Source organism: Dipteris shenzhenensis, chromosome 7, assembly GCF_047967505.1.
Source record: "Dipteris shenzhenensis isolate YYH24624 ecotype China chromosome 7, Dip_SZ_1.0, whole genome shotgun sequence".
NCBI lineage: Eukaryota > Viridiplantae > Streptophyta > Polypodiopsida > Gleicheniales > Dipteridaceae > Dipteris > Dipteris shenzhenensis.
In genome coordinates this window covers 52,416,466-52,437,907 of record NC_141602.1, presented here as the reverse complement: position 1 = coordinate 52,437,907, position 21,442 = coordinate 52,416,466, and the positions used below count along the sequence as shown (strand labels likewise).

The following is a 21,442-nucleotide window of genomic DNA, read 5'->3' as shown; positions in this document are numbered from 1 at the left end:
CTATTCTCGTCCTGAAGATCATAGGATAGAAATCCTACCAGACAATACTCCACCTTGCAAAGCTCCTTATAGAGTCAACTAGCTGGAGCAAAAGGAAATTCAAAAGCAAGTGGATGAACTGATAGAGAGAGGATTGATAAGACCCAGTAGTTCTCCTTATGGAGCACGTCTTATTAGTCAAAAAGAAAAATGGAACCTACCAAATGTGCATAGACTATCGTGCACTAAACAAAATCACAGTGAAGAACAAATATCCAATCCCTAGGATTGATGATCTTTTGGACAAATTGAAAGGGGCCAAGGTCTTCAGTAAGATAGATCTCAAATTGGCTATCATCAAGTTCGTATGGTAGAAGAGGATATATACAAGACTGCCTTTAGAACTCAAACGGGACATTATGAGTTCCTAGTTATGCCTTTTGGGCTGATTAATGCTCTAGCTACTTTTAGTAGAATGATGAACCGAATCTTTCTTAAACACCAAGATTGTGTGGTAGTATTTTTTGATGATATTCTAGTGTTTAGCAAAGATATTGAGGAGCATAAGGAACATCTGAAGCTAGTCTTTTCACTCTTGAAAGAAAATCAATCGTACATAAATCTTGAAAAGAGTAGTTTCTTTCAAGATCGGATAGAGTATTTGGGTCACATAGTATCCGCTGATGGGATTTGAGTAGATCCAAAGAAGATTGAATGCATAGTCACATGGCCTAAACCCCAAGATTTACACGAATTAAGATCATTTTTGGGATTGTGTAGCTTTTACAAAAAGTTTGTCAAGAATTTCGCATACATTGCACATCCATTGATAGACCTTCTTAGAAAAGCTAAGCATTTCTTATGGATCAAGCGTCAAGATAAATCTTTTGTAGCTTTGAAAGAAGCTTTCACGCAAGCTCCTGTGTTGCAACTACTAGATTTCTTTGGACCATTCTTTGTAGTTGTAACTGATGCTAGTGGATATGGAATTGGAGCCATACTTATGCAAGATGGACATCCAATAGCATATGAGAGCCAAAAATTAAAACCAGTGGAATGCAATTATAGCACAAATGATAAAGAATTAACCGCTGTTGTGCATGCCTTATGAATATGGAAACATTATTTGATGGAAGCTGAGTTTCTTATCAAAACCGATCAATAAAGTATCAAGCATTTGTTGACTCAACCACACTAATATCCGATATGCACATAAAGTGGGCATCATTTATATAGAGTTTTCAGCCCATGATTCAGAATCAGCCTAGAAAAGAAAATGTAGTTGCTGATGCTCTTAGCAAAAAGCCAAGTATTAATCGCATCACTGCGGTAGAGACCCAGCCTTTCAAAGGTATGAAGAATTCTTATCAAGAGGATCCAGACTTTTTCGATATATGGAACAAATTAGAGAATAATAATTGGAATCCTATGTTGGACTATTCATGCAATGATGGATACGTCTTTTATCAAAAGAAATTATGCATCACTGGACACTTTAGACAAATTGTAATGGAAGAAATGCACCAACCACCATATATGGGACATAGGGCCGGAGTGACTGCCACTTTACAAGTGATAGCAAGGGAATTTCATTGGCCTACTATAAGAAAAGATGTGGCTAAGTTTGTAGCTGAATGCATCACTTGTCAAAAGATCAAGAGTTATAAAAGAAAGACCCTAGATTGCTAATGCCTTTGCCTATTCTTACGCAACCTTAGGAACAAATATCCATGGATTTCATAACAGGTTTGCCGCACTACAATGAATCAAAATGATATGCTATGGATGATAGTAGATCGCATGCAAGTTTATTTCATCCCATGCAAGAAGACTTTAACAGCTCAGCAAGCTGCACATTTATTCATCAAGCATATCTTTATTCATCATGGCTTGCCGAAGATTACAGTGTCTGATCGATATGTCTGATCGATATTTGAAGTTTTGCAGCTTTTCATCCAAAATCGAATGGACAAACTGAAGTTACAAATAGTACTATTCTGGACATGATAAGAGCTTATGCGGGAAGTCAACCAAAGACTTGGGACAAATATCTTCACCTCTTACAAATAGTCCTCATTCTACAACTGGAAGAGCACACCCTTTGAGATCATCTATGGGAAGGTTTTACCTATTCCTATCACATGATGATTGACCCATAGAGTGGAGGCAGCAGATGCATTTACCCATGACTATCAAAATATTCTCAAAGAGGTTCGAGAAGCCATTGCAATTGCTCAAGAGAAGTACACAAAACAAGCTAATAAGAAATGGAAACACATGCTTTTTAAAGAAAGTGATTATGTACTTTTTCGGATTGATAAAAGAAGATTGAAGAGTGTTGAGAAATGGCCCAGTAATCAAGATGTCCCCTCATTTTTATGGACCTTTCGAGGTGATTCAGAAAATCAATGATCTAGCGTATAGGCTTGAATTACCTGATAATTAGAAAATACATAATGCTTTTCATATTAGCCTTTTAAAGCCCTTCAAAGGACCTTTACCTAGTCATCCTATTTATGAAGAGGCTCCATTGATTGTTGATGAAGAAGAAATTCTAGAACCCGAATGCATTATTGATCATCAATAGACCTCGACCCGAAAAGGAAATGTCTACACTAACTACTTGCTCAAATTTAAGAATCATCTGAGAGATGATGCTCAGTGGATGCCTGAGGGGTTCTTTCGAACTTTTCCAAACCTCATTAGTTCCTATAATCAAACATGCAACTGAGGTCACTTGCAATCCAAGCAAGAGGGATGTTACGAAAATTATATTTATGGTATATCTTGCTTTGGACATTATTATTTTAGTCAAGTGTGACTATGGCAAAGTACTCCATAGGAGTGCATCGGACGCGGCGAGGGTCCTAGTGGATACTTTGTGTGGTTAGCTAGGGACGCCTGACTAGCTTGTGTTTTGCCATGCTAGATGGTCAGTATTGTGGGTGATTCCATTACTGATGTCACTAGTGTTATTGGTGTTGTGCTTGATTATTGTGCTTTGAGTGCGGTTATATTGGGATCAGTTGATTCGGTGATTTGTTCAATCAATTGTTAATAACTAATGTAATTGGCGGCTTGAGTACAGGTGATGGAACTCATAGCGAGGATTGGAGTTAGTGTGAAGGTACTGATCGAGGTGTCGCATAGTGCATTATTTATGGCCATGGGCCAATTTTTTATTTTCTTTATTATTGCAAGTTTGAGCAATATATTTTGGAATGGACCTAATTCATTTTTGGGCCCTAAGATGGCTATGTAAAGCAAATCCCTCATTTTGGAAGAGAGGGATAATTTTGGCTCCTTGGTGCTTTGATGAAATATCATAAATACTCTAGATGAGGAAGCGTGAGCCACTCATCTAGGGGAGGGGAGATTGTACCCAGTCTGTTGTGGCTTTCGTGGTGTGATTGTGTTGTTCTTCTCCAATTGATTAAGTGGTGAATTTGTGTGGAATATAATTAGCTTTTGGTTTCAGTGCTATACGTATATACAAGCAGTTTTTGGGCTATGAATTAATATACACTCCTCTTATTCTTTTGGCATTCAATTTCCTTGTGCAATGTTCTATCAATGAGTGCTTTGTGATGTAAATGTTTTGGAGTTGTAATGTTTTGTTTGGAATTGTAATCATTGGCTATAGACGTGCGTGGAATCGGGCAACTTAAAATGGGGTTGGCTGTAAGAATTGCATTGCACACTGCAGAAATGGGATTCATGCAACTACACAGCATATACAACATTTTGTTTTTTAAAAAAAATCTGTAGAGCATCTATAAGCACGTCTTTCTTTTTTTTTTAAACATTTCTGCAGAGCGTCTATTAGCGCATCTAATAGCACGTCTATAGGCATGCCTCTCTATTATATAGACATGCCTATAGACATAGGTCTATAGCTGTGCTAATAGACATGCAAATAGAAGTGCCCGTAACTTTTTTTTTAATTCAAAAAATGCGTATGTACACGTGTCTATGGATGCATTGTGTTGTTGTGGTCATTGCTTGCTTTAACTTTACTAAGCATGACTTGCATAAGGGACACACATTGGATGGAGGGAATGTAGAAGCTTCAACATTCATGCCAATCCCTACGAAACGTTTCTTGATGCGAGTAGAGATGCTAGTAAATTTATGCCCACAAGATTTATAATGTATAAATGAGAATGAGGCATGCACTTTTTGTATTTCCATCATGCATGACCAAATTTTATACTTATGAAGTAACAAACAAAAACATAAACAAAAAACCTGAGTTCCAAAGGTAACAATACAATTATTATATTGTAATTCATTAACTATTATGAAAGCATACATATTTAAGCACACATGTGAGAGTGCAATTTGATTAAAGATTGTATATCCAATTTAAAGAATATATGTATTCTTTCAAGAGAGTATAAGAATGTATATAATCAAACATACATTCACATACTATTGAAAGAATATAAAAGATATTCACTCAAAGTCTATCGAAGATTATAAAATATATCCATTCATTCACATACTATTGAAAGAATAGAGAATATTCATTCAAAAGTAAGTGTAGGAATGTAAGAAGTTAGAAGTCTAATTAAGAGTGCAAATAGTTACGCACTCATTCACATCCAATTCACAGAATAAATATATTCCCGAAAGAGTAAGTGTAAGAATGTAACTTGGACAAATACAAAAATGCAAATTGTAAAACGTTCATTCACACACTATTGAAAGAATATAAAATATTCATGCAAAATTAAGTGTAAGAATGTTACTACTCAAAAGTTTAATCACATGAAATAGAATGAACACATATATATATTTTGTCAGTATTAAGTGTAAGAACTCTAATTGAGAGTGCAGACTTCAAATATTATTCATTCACATCCTATTGAAAGAATAAATGTATTCCCTCAAAAGTAAGTGTAAGAATGTATATTGTGAAACCTTTATTCACATAATACTAAAAGAATAAAGAATATTCATTCAAAATTAAGTGTAAGAATGCAATAGTGAAAATTTCATCCACATAAAACTGAAAGAAAGCATATATATTTATTCAATAGTAAGTGCAAGAACTCCAATTTTATAAAGATGCAACATATTCATTCACATAATATTGAAATAATAAAATAGTCTCTCAATAATATTAAGGGTAAGAATGCAAATTATGAATAACTTTAATTTAAAATTTTACCATATTTCACAAAGTTTGCAAAACATTCATTCATATAGTATTGTTCAAAAATAATGTTTTCTCTCAATAATAAGTGTAAGAATGCCAAATCTAGTTTTGAAAAAAAACATTAAAACTTATGAAAAAAACATACTAGCTTTAGAAAAAAAATTTGTAAACATAAAAGAAAATTCAAAAACATAAACACATAGAGATTTCAGGACTCAAATAATGATATCCTAAGAACTCTATTGAACTACAAAAAACACAATTTACATAGCCTATCTTAGAGATCTTAAGAACTCATGAATGAGATTGTAAGAACTCTATCAAATTGTAAAAAACACTATTCACACAAGAGATTTAGAATCTCTAAAGATATCATAGAACTTACACAAACTAAACATACAAACAAGAACAAAAATCACAATTCACACAAGAGATCTAGGAGTCTAAAAAAGAGGCCCTTAGACTCACACAAACAAGAAAACAAATTCCATTTTAGTTCAGATCTTCATAATTTCTAGAGCAACCTATGAGGCCTTCCTTCTTTTCTTTTTGTTCTTTATTCTCTTCTGCTTGGCTAGAGAACCAAGTGCAAGATAAGTAGATGACACTCGTCTACTAGCCTCTATAGTTGTAAATATTTGTACGATTTTTAGCCCCTACGAATCATTCGGCCCAAATTCTCAAAATTTTCAAATCATGACTTCAAATTTTTCTACTTAGGTTACCTATATACAATAACTGTCCTAAATTTCATAAAAAATGGCTACACCCAAGCTTGCATCGACCCTTCACAACAAGAAGTGAATGATATTTAATTTAGATGGAATTCTTGCACATAATGTAAGAGATGGTACACAAACAAGCTAGTATTGATGGAACTTGGCAAATAATTTTCACAATTGCTCGTAATGAAGTAAATTTGTGGCATAAATAGCTTGGATATTTGAATTTCAAACCACTGTAGTTCATGGAGAAAAACAATGTGGTACATGCTCTAGTAAAGATTAGGAAATGAAAAATTTGCAAAGGATGTGTGTATTGTTAGCAAGTAGCACAAGGAATCATTTCCTACCAAAAGAGGAACCAAGACACATGGTCCACTCAACTTGGTTCATACAGATATTGTAAGACACATGCTAGACACACCATCATTGGGTGAAACAAAATTTTTCTTATTCACCAAAAAGGTATTTATCTATTTTATATGAAAATATATGATCATTTTGAAGTATCAACATGTTTAAACAAATGGCAAAAGCTCAATAAAGAAGAAAGATTACATGTTTGAGAAGTGATGCTATTTGTTACATGAGTTTTTGAGTTTTTCTTGTCACATAGTTTGTTGGGATTTGGAGGAGAAATGGCTTCTTAAGTCAAGCTACTACAATGGACACTCTAGAAAAGAATGGTGTTGTAGAAAGAAAGAGTTGGGTATTTTGTAAAGTGACCAATGCATGTTGCAAAGAAGTGGTTGGGCAAATTTTTTATAGGGGAAAGGGCGCATGAATACTACATTGCATTTAATTAATCACTCATGATCAACCCATGCAAAGTAAAAATGTGTATTTTGTTAGTGAGAAGAAGTCATACAAGCTATACAATCTGACAAAAAGGATGTTATATAGTTGGGATGCTATTTTTGATGGCAAAGGAAAGTATGTATCATGGTCATGATCTAGCACATGAGGTGCATTTAAAGGAAAATTCAATCAAACAAATAGGACGATTGGTGATGCTATCAAACAAATAAGGGAAGCAATGAAGGAGATGTATGGAGAGTAGATAACTTCAAATGTAACTTGAGGTCATGAACGACCTGATCTAGCTCGCCTATATAGAGAAAATTCAATGCACATCTATATCAGCATCAAAACCTCAACCAAGGTGGTGACAAAGCTAGTAGAAGATGCACAAGATATAAACAAGGACAAGAAACCTGAACATCAAGGTTTACATTGCTACTATGCCACAAATGTTAAAGTGCCAAAATCGTTTCAAGGAGCAACTCAATCATAACATTGGATTGACTCCACAGAGAGGAGTATAAAGGCCTTGTGAAAGACATGTCATGGAAACATGTGGATCCACCTACAGACATAGTTGGTTGCAGACGGCTTTACAACATTAAATTGAATGCAAATCATGGCACCTTAAAATATTTCAAGGCCGAATTGGTATCGAAAGTTAATCTCAACAAGAGTAAGTAACTTTTGAGGAAACATTTATGCCAATGATTAGAATAAAGAAAATATATTGGTATTTTGGGTGCATACACATTAGACATATGCTCATCAAAAAAATGTAATGTCTTCGTCTTTGAATGGATATTTATAGAAAGAAGTGTACATGAAACCACCACCAAGTCTTGAGTATGGAATGCGAAAAAAGAAAATAGCATATGGTTGAAGAAAATAACACATTGTATGCAAAAAAAAGAAAGTACTTTATGGTGTGAAGGAATGTTACCCTGAATCAAAAACAAAATCTAAAAATCATCGCACTATATGTGGATGATTGATCATTATAGGCATCAACATGATGATGATAGAATGTGTCAAGGCAATCTTGAGAAATGAGAGATTTGTTAGAATTGTGACCATTAAGAACAATAAAAATGAAGACAGAATAAATTGGTGAGATGCTCACATATGAAGCAAAGAGTTAGCAAACTAATTTATTAGAACCAAAGCACATATTTGTTATGCAGAGCATGGCAAACCCATGAGGGCATCATTGGAAGTTGGTGAAAAGGATCTTCAAGTATCTCAAAGGTATGATGGGTCATCAATTGTCATATAGGAAGGATTTAGGTCAGAAACCTAACCTCATGGGATTTTGTGATGCAGATTGGGGTCAAGGTAAAGAGGTAAAGCCAACACCTAGCTTTACACTCTTGCTCAATTAGCATTGCATCGCATGCCCAATTAGCAAGAAAGACTCAATTGCTTTCTCTACAAGAGAAGAGGAATCATCAAAACGTGATGTGAAGCAATATGGCGGCAAAAGCTTCTTGGTGAACTAGAGAAGCTATTACAATAACATGAGCGCAAATGCTTTAGGATAGAATTGAAAAGAGCATGGCCCATTAGATGGAGAAGTAGAATGATATTTTCTATCATTTTTTGGGCACGAGATCAAGCTGGCCGAAATTTAACCATTGCTTTGTTTCTTGGAAGAACAATTAGTAGATAATTTCATGAAGGCATTACCAAGAGGAAATTGCAATCATATAGAGAAAGTCTATGTAGACCTTCAACTAAAGGGAAAGTGTTAGGGTAGTTAGTTGGTCAATTTGATGTTAATACATAGATTAATGTGGGTAACAGTCATATAGAGAGTCGATAAGATATATATAGAGAGTCATATAAAGAATCATAAGATAAGAGATTAATGTGGGTAACAGTCATATAGAGAGTCGATAAGGTGAGCAATCCTCTTCACATGTAGAAATCATATATATATATATACCTTTTCTCCTTTGAATAGATATACATTTGTAGTTTATTGTTGTGTGCCCTCATCTTATGTGAATACTTATGTGTTCTCTCTCTCTCTCTCTCTCACCTAATAATTTAAGATAACATTCGATTTAAAATTGTTGAATTCAAGTTGGTGCCATTCATGAGTGTGGAAAGTTGATTACAATTGAGTGATACATAGCTTATAGTATTAGTCATATCTCATAATTCTAAAGTTTGTGCTATTAATACATGGTGTGTAAAGTTTTCCCACATTAACTGATGTTTTACTTTGATTAAAAATGTATTATATTCATCATAATTCGCAAGTTGAACATATTTGTATCTTTATATGCTCAATAATCTTCATTGCTCCTTTATTGGGTGGGATGTGATGACTTTTTGGCATAAGTGTTAGAGAATTGAAATGGGTGACATTATAGTTTGAAGAAACGCCTAACCTAAGAGTGTAAGTTTTTCAAAGTGAAACATCAAATATCTCGTTGTGTGCCTGTAAGCAAGTGCATAATTTCTTGTTTAATTACAAATTGAAAAGTAGAATATGCCTCTTCATATCATTGCAAATTTATGTGCAAGTTGATTGTACTTTATATTCCAAGCATCTCGATAAGCATATACAATTATTGAAAATATAATGATATGTGCGAATTTTTTAGATAAACTTTTGGGAGAAATGTTATTTGAATGAACGCAATCTCTCTCTCTCTCTCTCTCTCTCTCTCTCTCTTTTGTGTCTCTCTCTCTCTCTCTTGCTCACTTCCTTCCTTTCTTCGATGACATACTCATTATTCATACATGTTCTAGCTAGAACTAGGGGATCCTCATAAAGCCTTTGCAATCCCGATGTTTTTTTTTTTGGCACCTTTAGCCTTGGAGAGCTTTGAAGGTGGTGGTTATAATGAGAGAGAAGAAGTGGGAAGCTTTGTATAGACGTTTCTTATAATGATGTCCATGTGTGGGCCATAAATGTGACCAAGAGGAAGGATAGGACACATGTGAGAAAGTAGAAGTGACAATAGCTAGTAGAAGGGGAGGCCCACTTCGAAGTCTTGTCTTAGCATTGTAGGGACATTTGAATTTCATCTTTCAAGTGCAAAAGAGAGTGGCATGCAACCTAAGCTTTTGGTTGGGAGAGAAGGGAGAAGGGATGATAAATACTTGAAAAGACAAAAGGAAAGATCAAATTTAAAGTGTGGAGATTGTGATGCACTTTATAGATGGTGTTCGATTTGAAGAGTAACGTCCTTCATTGATGGTGGTCTTTGGATCTTATTACTATCCACATTAGATAACCTATTGGTTGCAAGAGTTGTGGGTAGCCTAAAGGCGTAAGGCTTATTTGCCTCTTGTAGTACAAGATTCTCTCAAACATAATGGGTACATAATCTTCTCTAAGCTAACTTCTAAGAGCTAGGCTCACTTAGGGCCGAAAGTGTCCACCTTAGCATGGCATGTGTCTTAAGCAAGGGTAGAATGTGTTAGTTATTCCGTTCCAAGGAAGACAAATTTGACCATTTGTAGTTTTTTGTCAAAATATTGGCTGGAGTGATGTTTTAGAGTCTGCTAGGAAGTGACATTCTTTTACTATGTGGCTTGTTGGACAACCTTAACGGTAAGGGAAGACTTGGGGGAATGTTGGGTTGATGGCAATCTTTCCCTAATGACCTATAAAATGTTTTTATCTAATGTCATAAAACCTTGCCAAAAAGCCTACTATTTTTAATGGAAAACCTGAAAACATAGTGAACGAGAGGTGAATGAACGAATTCAAAATTTGGAGGTGTGAGAGAAACCGGCACTGTTTTTGCAAATATAGTTAAAAACTGAGTGAAAACCTCCAAAGTTATGAAATCCTATGTCCTATTATATGAGATTGGAGGTTTTCCAAATTTATAAAATAATATTTTCTGACTTGCAGTGCGTAACAAACAGTTATTTAATGGGATAAGGCGACATAAATAGTTGGAGAGAGCGTGAAAAACTAAGCGATGAGTGCTAAATAATGATTGTGAAGGTTACGGACGAAGCCAGAGTTGGAGGCACGAAAATTTACCCGGAAAAAAACAGACAAAAAAAAACTGATACGAACTTCGAAGGAATCGGAAGGATGGGCGTTTCCACGTGCGCCCAGCTACAACTCAATGTGCACGTTAAAAGAGCAAAGGACGGCCCAGGGGTTTCCTTCATTATGGGATTAATGCAAAACAAACAAACAAACAAATCATGGGAGTTACAGTAGGGTACAGAATACACCGTATCTACGGGCAGAGCGCGAGTTACGATGGGGCCGAGGTGGCGGGCAGGCCAAAGTGAGGGTGCCAGGCTGGCCACTGAAGCGCGGCAGGTGCCGCCACATGGAAGGGTCATGGGGGCAGGCGGGGCAGACATACGAGTAAATACGATGGGTATACGAATTTCGAAATACGTGGACGCTCGTGCGGGTGGAGGCCCCACGTGTGGACGTACGAGAGCGGGCTCATTTAAACCAGGGGGAGCGTGAGAATCTATGATAAGAGTCTAAGATTAAAGAGAGGTCTTTTTTATTATTATCTTATTTCACTCAATCAATACTCGTTGTTTTTTGTTTTTTATTTTCGTAATCAATACACACTCTCTCTTCTCTCTGTCTGTCTAATCTAACGTCGTAGCCAATCTCCATAGCTTCACTCTTTACCTTGCCTCCGGAGTCCAGAGTCCATAGCCCAATTCTGTGGCCTGCCGTCTCTTCTCAAGGTTATCCTCGCCCTCGCTTCTCTGCATTTCGTTGCCTAGTCAAGCTTGTACTATTGCCTCAAAGCTCAGACGCACCTCTCAGCCTACTTTCTCTAGCTTTTAGAAGCGCCATAGCCTGCACTGTTGCCCCAAGCTTCCTTTCTCAAGCTCATTATAGCCCGCGCAGTCTCCAGCTTGCTATCATCGCCTTACCCACAGCTTTTTGCCCAGCAACGGCTTCTCCAAAGGTTGTTGAGAGCTTTGTTAAACCTCTCTTCGGGAAGGAGGTTTCTGCAGATTTGGATCGAGTACTCGAGTCGTGTGTGCAGCCGCAACAAGCTCATCTGCCTTTCAGGAGTTCATCAGCTCATTCACCCTCCTCATCGTGCTTCGCATCGCCATAACGTGCCTTGCTCGTTCTCTGCCCAGAATGTCTATCTGCACAAACTCCTCTCTCACCCTGCCTTGTTTTCCTATGTGTTTCGTGCCTTAAGTAACAACCAACTCCCACCCGACCAGCTCTCCTTCCTATAGCTCGCCTCTCGCCCTCTGAGTGCACCTGCCGTCTCTCCTGTTGCTCCTCCCTGGAAAGCTGCCTTTTCCTTCCTTTCCCGCATCCCCAGTGCGCAAGTGAGCAACCCCCCCCTGCCACCATCGATCGTCCTTGTACTGCTCCTTACCCCATCTCGCTTCAGCCTCTCTCCAACTAACTCGCCCGATCGCTTTCCCTTTTCTACATGGCTGGATTCATTTCTCGTTGCTCGCAATCGCCTTACATATACCCCAGCTCCTTCATTCGGGGCTCCTCTTTGAAGACTGCAGCCTGCTCGACGGGTGCCGGGTGACTTGCTCGTCCATGTTTACCGCCTCGACATGTAGCTCTTCCTCGCCTGGGAACGGGCACATTAAGCTGTATGAGTCTCGCAGGTGATGGGTGTGAGGGTGCGATCCCTCACACGGCTGTGCATCCGTATGCCGTCTTTAGGCCCTGAGCTGATCATTGTAGCTTGGGCTTGTACTGCGGTTTGTAGCTTACTCTCTACCGAAGTCTCCGTGCTCGTGTTGCTCTTTCACCTGCCCTTTCCGGTGCCACGCTCCGCGCCATCTTGCCAGACGCACACCGCCTTATCTTACCCATTTTGCCCACTAGCTGAATGTCGAAGTCACACTTTCGGTGGAAGATTGAGATACATCTGGGCGTATTTAGGGTGTAGAATGGACTCGGGAGATCATAGTCAGTCAAAATCAGAGAGAGATTCCGGGGCAGGAGGCAGTCCGGAGAGTAATGTGCCGTTACAGCTAGTGCAGTTTCAAAGCGAGGGCCGAGGTTTGGGTGGCTACGTTCATCCGCAGCACAACTCTCATTTCAGTGGAGCTGCGATAGCGCAAGCAATGGCTGCAATGGGCGGCGCAGGTATAGGTTCCTCGCAAGTTGATGCATCGCTCGCAATGTCTGCGCAAGGGCTAGGGCAGAAATATTCATCTGAAGGGCAGCCGAGCAGTGGTATGGGAACTCTCTCGGTACAATTGTCGGCCCCCAGGCCACAATCCCAAGACCTTGCCATGGCAGGACCCTCATTAGAAGCTGGCCAGCTCGTACCAAAGAAGACCCCTCCGAAGAGATCGTCTACAAAAGATCGTCACACCAAGGTAGATGGTCGAGGGAGGCGTATCCGCATGCCAGCGGCTTGTGCTGCTCGAATTTTCCAGCTTACACGTGAATTGGGCCATAAATCCGATGGGGAAACGATCGAATGGCTCCTTCATCACGCAGAGCCCGCCATAATCGCAGCAACAGGCACGGGGACGATTCCTGCTTCGTTCCAAACGTCCGGAGGCTCCATGCGTTCAACGTCATCAAGCATTTCCGCACCGTTACACAGGCCCCCTTCCTTCCACGGCGCGCTCGGATTATCAGGGCTGGGGCAAAGGGAAACGGCAGATTTGGCTGTGGCAAGGATGGAGCAAGCACGCAGGGCGGAGTGGGACTCGGTAGAGGAGAGGGCAATGGAAGCAAACAGGCGAATGGGATTGTGCATAGGCCAGGGAGAGACAGGGTTAGGGCACGATGTCATGTCAGGTTTTCATCACGAGAGTCTAATGGGGGAGCCGTCAGACGTTGCTGAGGGGATGGGAGGAGGGGATTCTTTGGAGGCTGCCAACATGAGGAAACGTCTAAGAAGCTCCTTGACACATCTCAAGGAAGGACCCGAGCTCACGAGGCCCTTGCTCTCCGTCATGAGACCGTCCTCCACCCTTGTTGCCGGACCTTCCCAAGCTGGAGCTTCCAACTTGATGCCCATGTGGGCTGTAGCACCTGCGCCAGGTTTAAGCAGTAACAATACCATGCCAGGAGCCTTTTTGATGCTTCCCGTGACAGCAGGTTCTTCCAATCCTGGCGTCATGGCTGGACCATCGCATGAACAGATTTGGACCTTCCCATCCGGAACTCCAGGCGGAGCAATGTACAGAATGGCTGCACCTCCTGGTTCCTCCATGCATCTGGAATCGGCTGGGGCAGCAACAGGAGGGGGAGCTGGAAGCACTTCTCCATCTTCATCCAATCCTATGATGCCTCTCACTGCGTCTATGCTTCCGAGCGGAGCGGTCACATTTATGCCTCGGTTGAACCTTTCCGGAGGTATGGGGCTGGACCTGCAAGGAGGTCAATATGGGCACATGCCGATTGGATCGATGCTGCTTCAGCAAGGATCCCAGCAACTCCCCGGAACTGGATTAGGTTTGGGAGGACAGCAGCATTTAGGTCTGCGGTACGCTAATCGATCTTTACAGCAGGACCAGCACTCCATCGGGGCGGGTCATCAGCAGGGCGATAGTGGAGACGATCCGACGAGTTCTCAATAACAATAGGCTCCCCTTACTTAGAGCGTGAGAGAAGCAGTAAAACATTTGTGGGTTAGTCTGCATTTGTGTATTGATAGCTATCTCAATTAGCGCAACCGAGAGAAGTACCGATCAGGCCATGAACTCCCATTAGTCAGACGTACCTCGACCTTGAGATGAGCTCTTTATTCTGAGCCTTGTCTGTTGCTTAGATTTTCCATGCATCGACCGAACAGTCAATGAAATAAGGTGCTGCTAATGCCGATCCTCAAGTTACATCGTGTGAACCGCTTGCTTAAGGCGTCTCTTCAAACCTTCCTCCCCGAGAATAATCTTGGCAACTCAATTCCGTCTGCAGCCCAACCTAGCCATTCTGGTGATGGGTTCTGATATTCTTTCGTTTCTTTCATTCTTGTGTTAAGTCTCCTTTCTTCCGTTGGGATTTAGAGTTTCTTGGCCAAAGGGTCAAATGTCACCCGCTGTACAGGTGGTCAGTCGGTAGAGCAGGCAGTGCTGGAAAGTCCATATTCTTTTGTTGATTCAGGGAATTTATTGCTTTCCACTCGGAATTCTGCTATTTGCTGGCAGTATTCCTGTCTCGTCGAAATCGGAACCTCTCCCGATCGATGTAGCTTTTCGTTTTTGCCCATGGCCTGTAATGCTAGTGATTAATGATTTGTTCGAATTGGCATTTGAAAGAGGTGGTTTGATACCTTAAGACTGGATGGCATGCTTCTTTCAACTTGCTGTGGACGAAGTTTGGTCTTGTCTCGACATTAAGACCACGTTAAACGTTTCAAAGCTTTTGAAATCAGCAAGATGTGTTTTTCCCAAAGTCTGCATCCCTCGTGTTCATGACATCCCTAGTTGAAAAGCTCAAAGTTTCTATCTTTCCACCACACGGTGTACATTACAGTCTGGACTCGTCGAAAGCAGTTCATTACTGATCGCTTCAACGTGCTCACATTGAGCCGTCAATTTAAATGGAGGAACTCGTTAGCGGAGCGTTTTTAGCTTTTCATTTTTATCGCATGAAGTACTTGTACTGCAATGGAATTAGGACTGTAGATAAACTTGCCTTTTACACGCTTTGATTTGAATTCGGTGGAGTCGCTTGTTAAACACGGGGCTGTGGGTGCTTGTATGTTTACCGAATTGAGGACCTTAGGTTGTTTGGAAAATTCGCTCTTTCCATCTGATCCGTGGTGGGTTCCGCGTCCTGAAACCCAACTGCGCCGTATTCGAGTTCCGTCATGGTTGGAACTCAGAAATGAAAAGAGAGTCCGGGTGCAGATGTTGATGATATCTGATAAGAAGTGTCAGCGGGATAGCCGACCAAAGGGTTCATGATCAGCTCTGGCAGATGACAGGCTCGCAGAAGTAGGTGGTGAGGAAATTTTTACAGCTGGGTGTGAGTGCAGTTCTGACAGTAGGTCGAAAAGAGGGATCATCAACTAATAAAGCAGTTCCATTGGAATGGAGGCTTGTAGCTGTCAAGTAGATGTAAAGAAACGCCTGCGGACTGGAAGGACAGGCATCAGGAGTTATTCAGGACTCATGTTAGTTATAAGAAACTTGAATTCTGCTGATATTTCTTGTTACTGAAATTGTACAGACGTAGTAAGACTCAAGAGAATTGATAATTTTGGGCCGCATTATGTTGTACAAGGAATAACATGAAAGAAGCTTGCCCTCCTGCGCAGCTCCGATGTCTCTAGATGATTTGGGCTTTTTGGGTGTATGGGCTCTTTTGAGTTGTTTGCTCGCAATGCGTGAATGCACCAATACATGCGCTTGCCCGCAAAAAAGCTGATCTACGTATGGACGTTTAATCAGAAACAAAGGGACATCGCAATTCAGGAATGAGGGTAATGGATCGTTCCATGCTGGTCTCCACCTGAGACTAATGCGTTAAATGCATGGCGAGTCCTCAACGATGCATGGCTTGACGTGAGCACTGAGGAGGTCGTAATCGTTCCCTTTGATGAGAAGCCGGTGAATCTGGTGAATCACTTCACGCTATCGCCAACCTTGCACAATGCAAGAAAGAGAGAGAATGCATAACCGTCATGTACATCGTAGGGAGACAGACTATAGAACTGTCAAAAACGCTGTTACATTGCTATTTTCTTTCTATATATACTGTAGTCTGTACTATGCAGCTCCTTTTTTAGCTCCACTACTAATAATCAATAAAGCGGTTATTCGTTTGTGTGGTTGGTTGCTCCATGGACCATGATCCATCAACTGCGAAACTGCTATTAAAACATGACGGGAATGTGACAGGGAAGCGTGCATGAGCGAGTTTGTCAGGAGTCAGGCGTCGTCTATTATACAAATCTATATCTATCTATTATACATACTGTTATATACATATATATGGACATATATGTATATATATATATGCAGGTGACATGGAGAACTGGCGCTCGACTAATATGTTCCTGCGGTAATACGATGACATGTCAATTTATAAACATAGCTGGCTTATACTAATGTGACATCGTTTTATAAACATGTTAATACGCAGCTAGGTTATCCTAAAGTGAGGACCGCTTCTTTGTACTCGTGCCCTGCTTAACTTTCCTTGCCTGACTAAAATGCAGCTCACAGTTGGTAGGACTCAGGAGGTACTCTAGCCTGCTAACTTTGGGTACGCTTGAGTGCTCTTTTTGGTGGATACGGGCCCCACGGTTCTTCATGGTCTGCCAATCAAAGTGGCGGAGGGAGTTAAAAAAGGCACAAGCGTACCTTGCAAAGATTGAGACCGGCACGGGCTGACTAGTAACAACCTCTGCTAAAAATTACTGGACACGCGCGTGCCCCAAATCAAGTGACGCCGCACGAGCTGCCAACTTTGGCGGTCGAGAAGCCGGCCTTAAAAGGACTGCGACATTTATCTACGTTTGCTGCGGGGCCCACGGCCCACCTGGAATCGGCTTGGATATATATGCTCGTCATCACCACGTCAGCAAATGGGGGCCCGCTTGGATTCTTGTAGCTTTGGCGGGTCCCGCTCAAGTCAAACGGTGGCTTCGTGGCTTGCAGACAACGCACGCAAGCGACCAACCAACTGAAGGGCCTGACACGTCATCTGGCCTAAAAAGGGCAAACCAAGGGGAATCTTTCGCTTTACCTGGCCTTTGGCACGTTTTTTCCCCTTCAATCCCGCCGCTTAATTTTAGCGTTCACATTTTCTTCACACCCACGTTTCCCCGCATATGAATGCACCCTCTCCCTTGCACGTCACTACTGGCCTAAGGTTGAGTATAAAAACCACAATTCGTCTTTTAGAAATTCCATGTACAATTATTTTACCCATGTGTGTAATGAGTGTATCTATTGGAAAAGAGAGAGAGAGAGAGACTTCAATGTGCATGAAGGAGAAAGGGGGAGAGAGAGTGAGGGGGAGAGGGGGGGCTTGCCTTGAAATAGAAAGAGAGAGAAAGAGGGAGGAATAGGTGGAGATAATCAATCATAAAAAGCAAAAAACAGACAAGTGGACCAATCAACAATTCACAATAAAAACTTTAAAAAAATCAGAATTTTGCCCATCTCCAAAGCTAAAGCCTTTCACTAAGCCTACCCATAGCAAGGCAGACCAAAAAATGTAGTGCCCCTAATGGGTAGGCCTTAGTAATCGTTTGGCCTCCAAAGAGAAAAATCAAGTCTTTTAGTTATTTTTATGTTCACTTTTTTGAGGATTGGAGGAGCATGTAATTACCCATGAAATTCTCTCTCTCTCTCTCTCTCTCTCTCTCTCTCTCTCTCCTTCTTCTTCATCCCTTGAAGTCCTCCACTTTTTCATCCCCCCTTTTTCTCTCTCTCTCTTCTTCTCCTTCTCCTTTTCTCTCTCTCTCTCTCAGCTTGCAATTCGCCCCCTTTTCTGCTCCTTCTCTCTCTCAGCTTGAAATTCGCTCCCTTTTCCGCTCACCATCTAGGGCAGGTCACATGAATTAAATTCATCTTGTTTTGTGCACTTATTATAATGAATTCAAAGTCATTGCAACTAAGGAGGAAGGAAAACACACATTTGTGATCATCACTGCTAGTATAGTTGAACTCATTTAGGGTAAGTGTAATTAGCACAAAGCAAAGACAAAAGCAACGTTCAATGGAGAGATCATAAATTGTCATCTTTCTTATATTCCTTGTTTTAGAGTTTGACATGTCACTTAAGGGCTCAGCCATGTGTCGTGCATTTAATCTCTTTGCTCTTGTCATATAAAGGACAGGTCAAGACGACTTTTCAAATCTCCAACCATTGGCATTAACGTTTCGATTCCTCCCTCCTTTCCTATCACTCCCTCTTTGTCTGTCCCCCCCCCCCTTCTCTCTCTTTCTCTCTCTCTCTCTCTCTCCCCCCCCCCCCCCCCCCCGTGAATCGGATCGAAGGTATCCCATTTTCACAAGTCGAAAATCCCACTGGAAGTTTTTCTCTACCAAATTGCGGCAACACAATCGGACTCTCCATGTGATGATACAGTAGGGCCATGACTCCAATGGGAAAAATTATGCTGAGACAAGGCCGAGTGCAATCTATTGCAAGAGCGTGCCTCAAGATTAACGATGCTACAATCAATGGATCAATTCAAACCACTGCAAGCATTACTCAACAATCAATACTTTACGGTGTGATATCAATGCTGCTGCATTTATACCTCCCTTCAAGGACCAATTGTGATATTCCAGATAAGCAATGTGAATCGTGAACTGTTCGTTGAATACATTTCCTCTCAAAACTTACGATTCTCACGACACCACTACACACGGGTCCTATTCCGATGCTTAAGGACGTATGAAATCAATTTCATAGATTTCGCATATGGTTCCACAATAATCCAACTGTGAGGAGAGAAGATTGGTATCCGAAGCACTTGCTTGGCTTTCTTGTGTGAAGTTAGCCATGACTCCACAATCATACGTGGCTCTCTTTGAATCGATGCATTCCATGCGAAAATGTCATCCATATGACCATAATGCACTGTACTTTTTGTACTGCAAAAGAGCATCATTAAAACAATGAAGATGCATCTATTTTATAGTGTATATTGCTAACAAATAATCACTTAATTATGTCAAGAGGTAAGAAACTTACATGCATCATACATCTAGATGATAACTCTTGCTCCTGCTCGTTTATTCTCTCCATTGCATTGGGCTTTATGTAGATCCAGTTGTAGCCAATCAAGTGACATGTGAGTGGGGAGAAGGGCGAGATCCCGTGGATATGGTTGCGATCACCTATACATTACTCTGAATCTCATCCTTGCATTTGTTCTTTCTGCTTTGGTTGCTTCATATCTCTCAATCCACTTCTGCATCTCCTTGCTATTGAGGATACAAAACTTATTGAATTTCTCCATTTACTCTTTGCTCATCTTTCTTTCAATCCCTTTTCTTTTGGGGAACCTCACCAATGATGCGATCATCATCCTTGTTATGCCAAGCTTCCGGCATATTGGGATCCGTGGATACAAGAAACTCTGTGATATATACTATTGACTCTTGCACAAGCCATCCCTCTCCCATGCTTGCTTCTGCTCTTGCTCTTTGTCTTACAAATCCCTTCAAAGTTTTCATAAACCGCTCGAGAAAAAACATCCACGGACTATGAACGGTACCTACAATGGCCACCTCATCAACTATGTGCACAAGCAAGTGCACTTGAGTTGTCATAATGCTCGAGGGAATGTGCTTCTCTCAAGCAAGCATACGGCTTCAATGGATTCCACCCTAGCCTTCTCGATGCTCGATATGGAGATCTCTTTTTGAGATATCCACCTATTTCACATGCCCATGTAAGATATATTCATAATCAGTCTACAGATTATTCAGATTAAATTGAAGAAAATGCAATCAATGCAATTTGATAGTAAGCATACCTCACAATACCACTGATCTTGGATATAGCATTTCTAACATCTTCTTGTAAGCACCCTTTTATTGTAATTGGGAGGATGAACTATCAAAGCAACAAAGAAGTCATGTCAATAATATAACATAATCATAATTACACTAATGCATCACGATTATTGATACACTAATCCTACAGCTTAGAATACCTGTAAGACCTTGTGCCAATCATGGGACTTGAGCCCACTAAGCTTATTGTCCTTTGGAAATGCTCCTTTCAAGCAACGCATGTACCCTGTGGGTGTTTGAAAAGAGGCAATGTCCGCCTTGACCGCTACCTCCTCTCTCATGGAGAGGATCCATGTTGCTTTCGGGAGGATAACTTTTCCCGAAGCACCCACTTGGGGCCACAAACGAGACATCCTATTCATAGCACGCAAGTCTTCGTGCACTCCTCTCAAGTCTTTGGAACCAACCAAGTGTGCCCAAATAGTATCCCCCACATTCTTGAAGATATGCATGTGATCCAATAGATGATTGATTTGTAACTGACGCCAATAAGGAAGCTCGTGAAAGAACGATAGCCTCTTCATACCTCTCCATTCGCCCTCCAAGCCTGAATCCAATCACTTGCCTTCAAATATGGTGGCGATGGATCAAGCTGACCTCCACGCACGAGATGGTCGAGCGGAAGGTATTGAGCATGATGTTTATAAACATTTTTCCTCATATGTTTGGAGTATCGTGCAAGCGATTTCAAACCCAGTTTACAAATAGGACAAGCATGGTACCCACTTGTAACAAGTCTTGCACGCATGCATGAATGTGTTAGTATAAGACATGCGTGCGAAAGAGAGTCATAAAAGCATAATCCTATATAATACATGTAAAGACACAACCACGTACCTGCACACTCTCCATATCCTAGGTAGTCATGCATGGTCCACATCAAGGTACCCCTGACCAAAATATCATTGGTATGTCTAGGAGCTCCAGAAATATCAAAGACCCGCACTCCTCTCCATAAGATATGTAACTCCTCTATCAAAGGTGCCATGTACACGTCCATATTTTTAGCCTTGTACTTCCCTGGCACAAGTAGTGCAAGCATGAGGTGTCCCTTCTTTATTGTTAGCCATGGTGGGATATTGTAATTCACTAAAACTATGGGCCATGTTAACCAAGATGTCGAGCGTAACCCGAAAGAATACACTCCGTCCATGGCGAGCCCAAGATGTAAGTTGTGTGGCTCCATTGCAAAGTTCGGCCACTAATTGTCTATGTGCTTCCAAGCTGCACAATCTACGGGAATCCTCAATGTGTCATCAGTGGACCGATGAGATTCATGCCAAGTCATCAACTCCGCTATGGATTTGCATCGAAACATGTGTTGTATTCTTGCAATGATGGG

At 40.8% G+C, this 21,442-nt stretch overlaps 1 protein-coding gene across 1 annotated transcript; it reads left to right on the top strand.

Annotated features, from left to right (window-relative positions):
• Window positions 1-11,278: 11,278 nt before the first annotated feature.
• LOC147900483 (uncharacterized) lies at window positions 11,279-15,156 on the top strand. The gene has a single exon (XM_087377005.1). It carries the CDS (start codon window positions 12,262-12,264, stop codon window positions 14,194-14,196), a length of 1,935 nt encoding a protein of 644 aa, XP_087233131.1. The 5' UTR covers window positions 11,279-12,261; the 3' UTR covers window positions 14,197-15,156.
• The last annotated feature ends 6,286 nt before the right edge of the window (window positions 15,157-21,442 follow it).

Coding starts and splice junctions, on each gene's coding strand:
- LOC147900483 (XM_087377005.1), top strand. CDS start 12,262: ATGGGTGTGAGGGTGCGATCCCTCACACGGCTGTGCATCCGTATGCCG.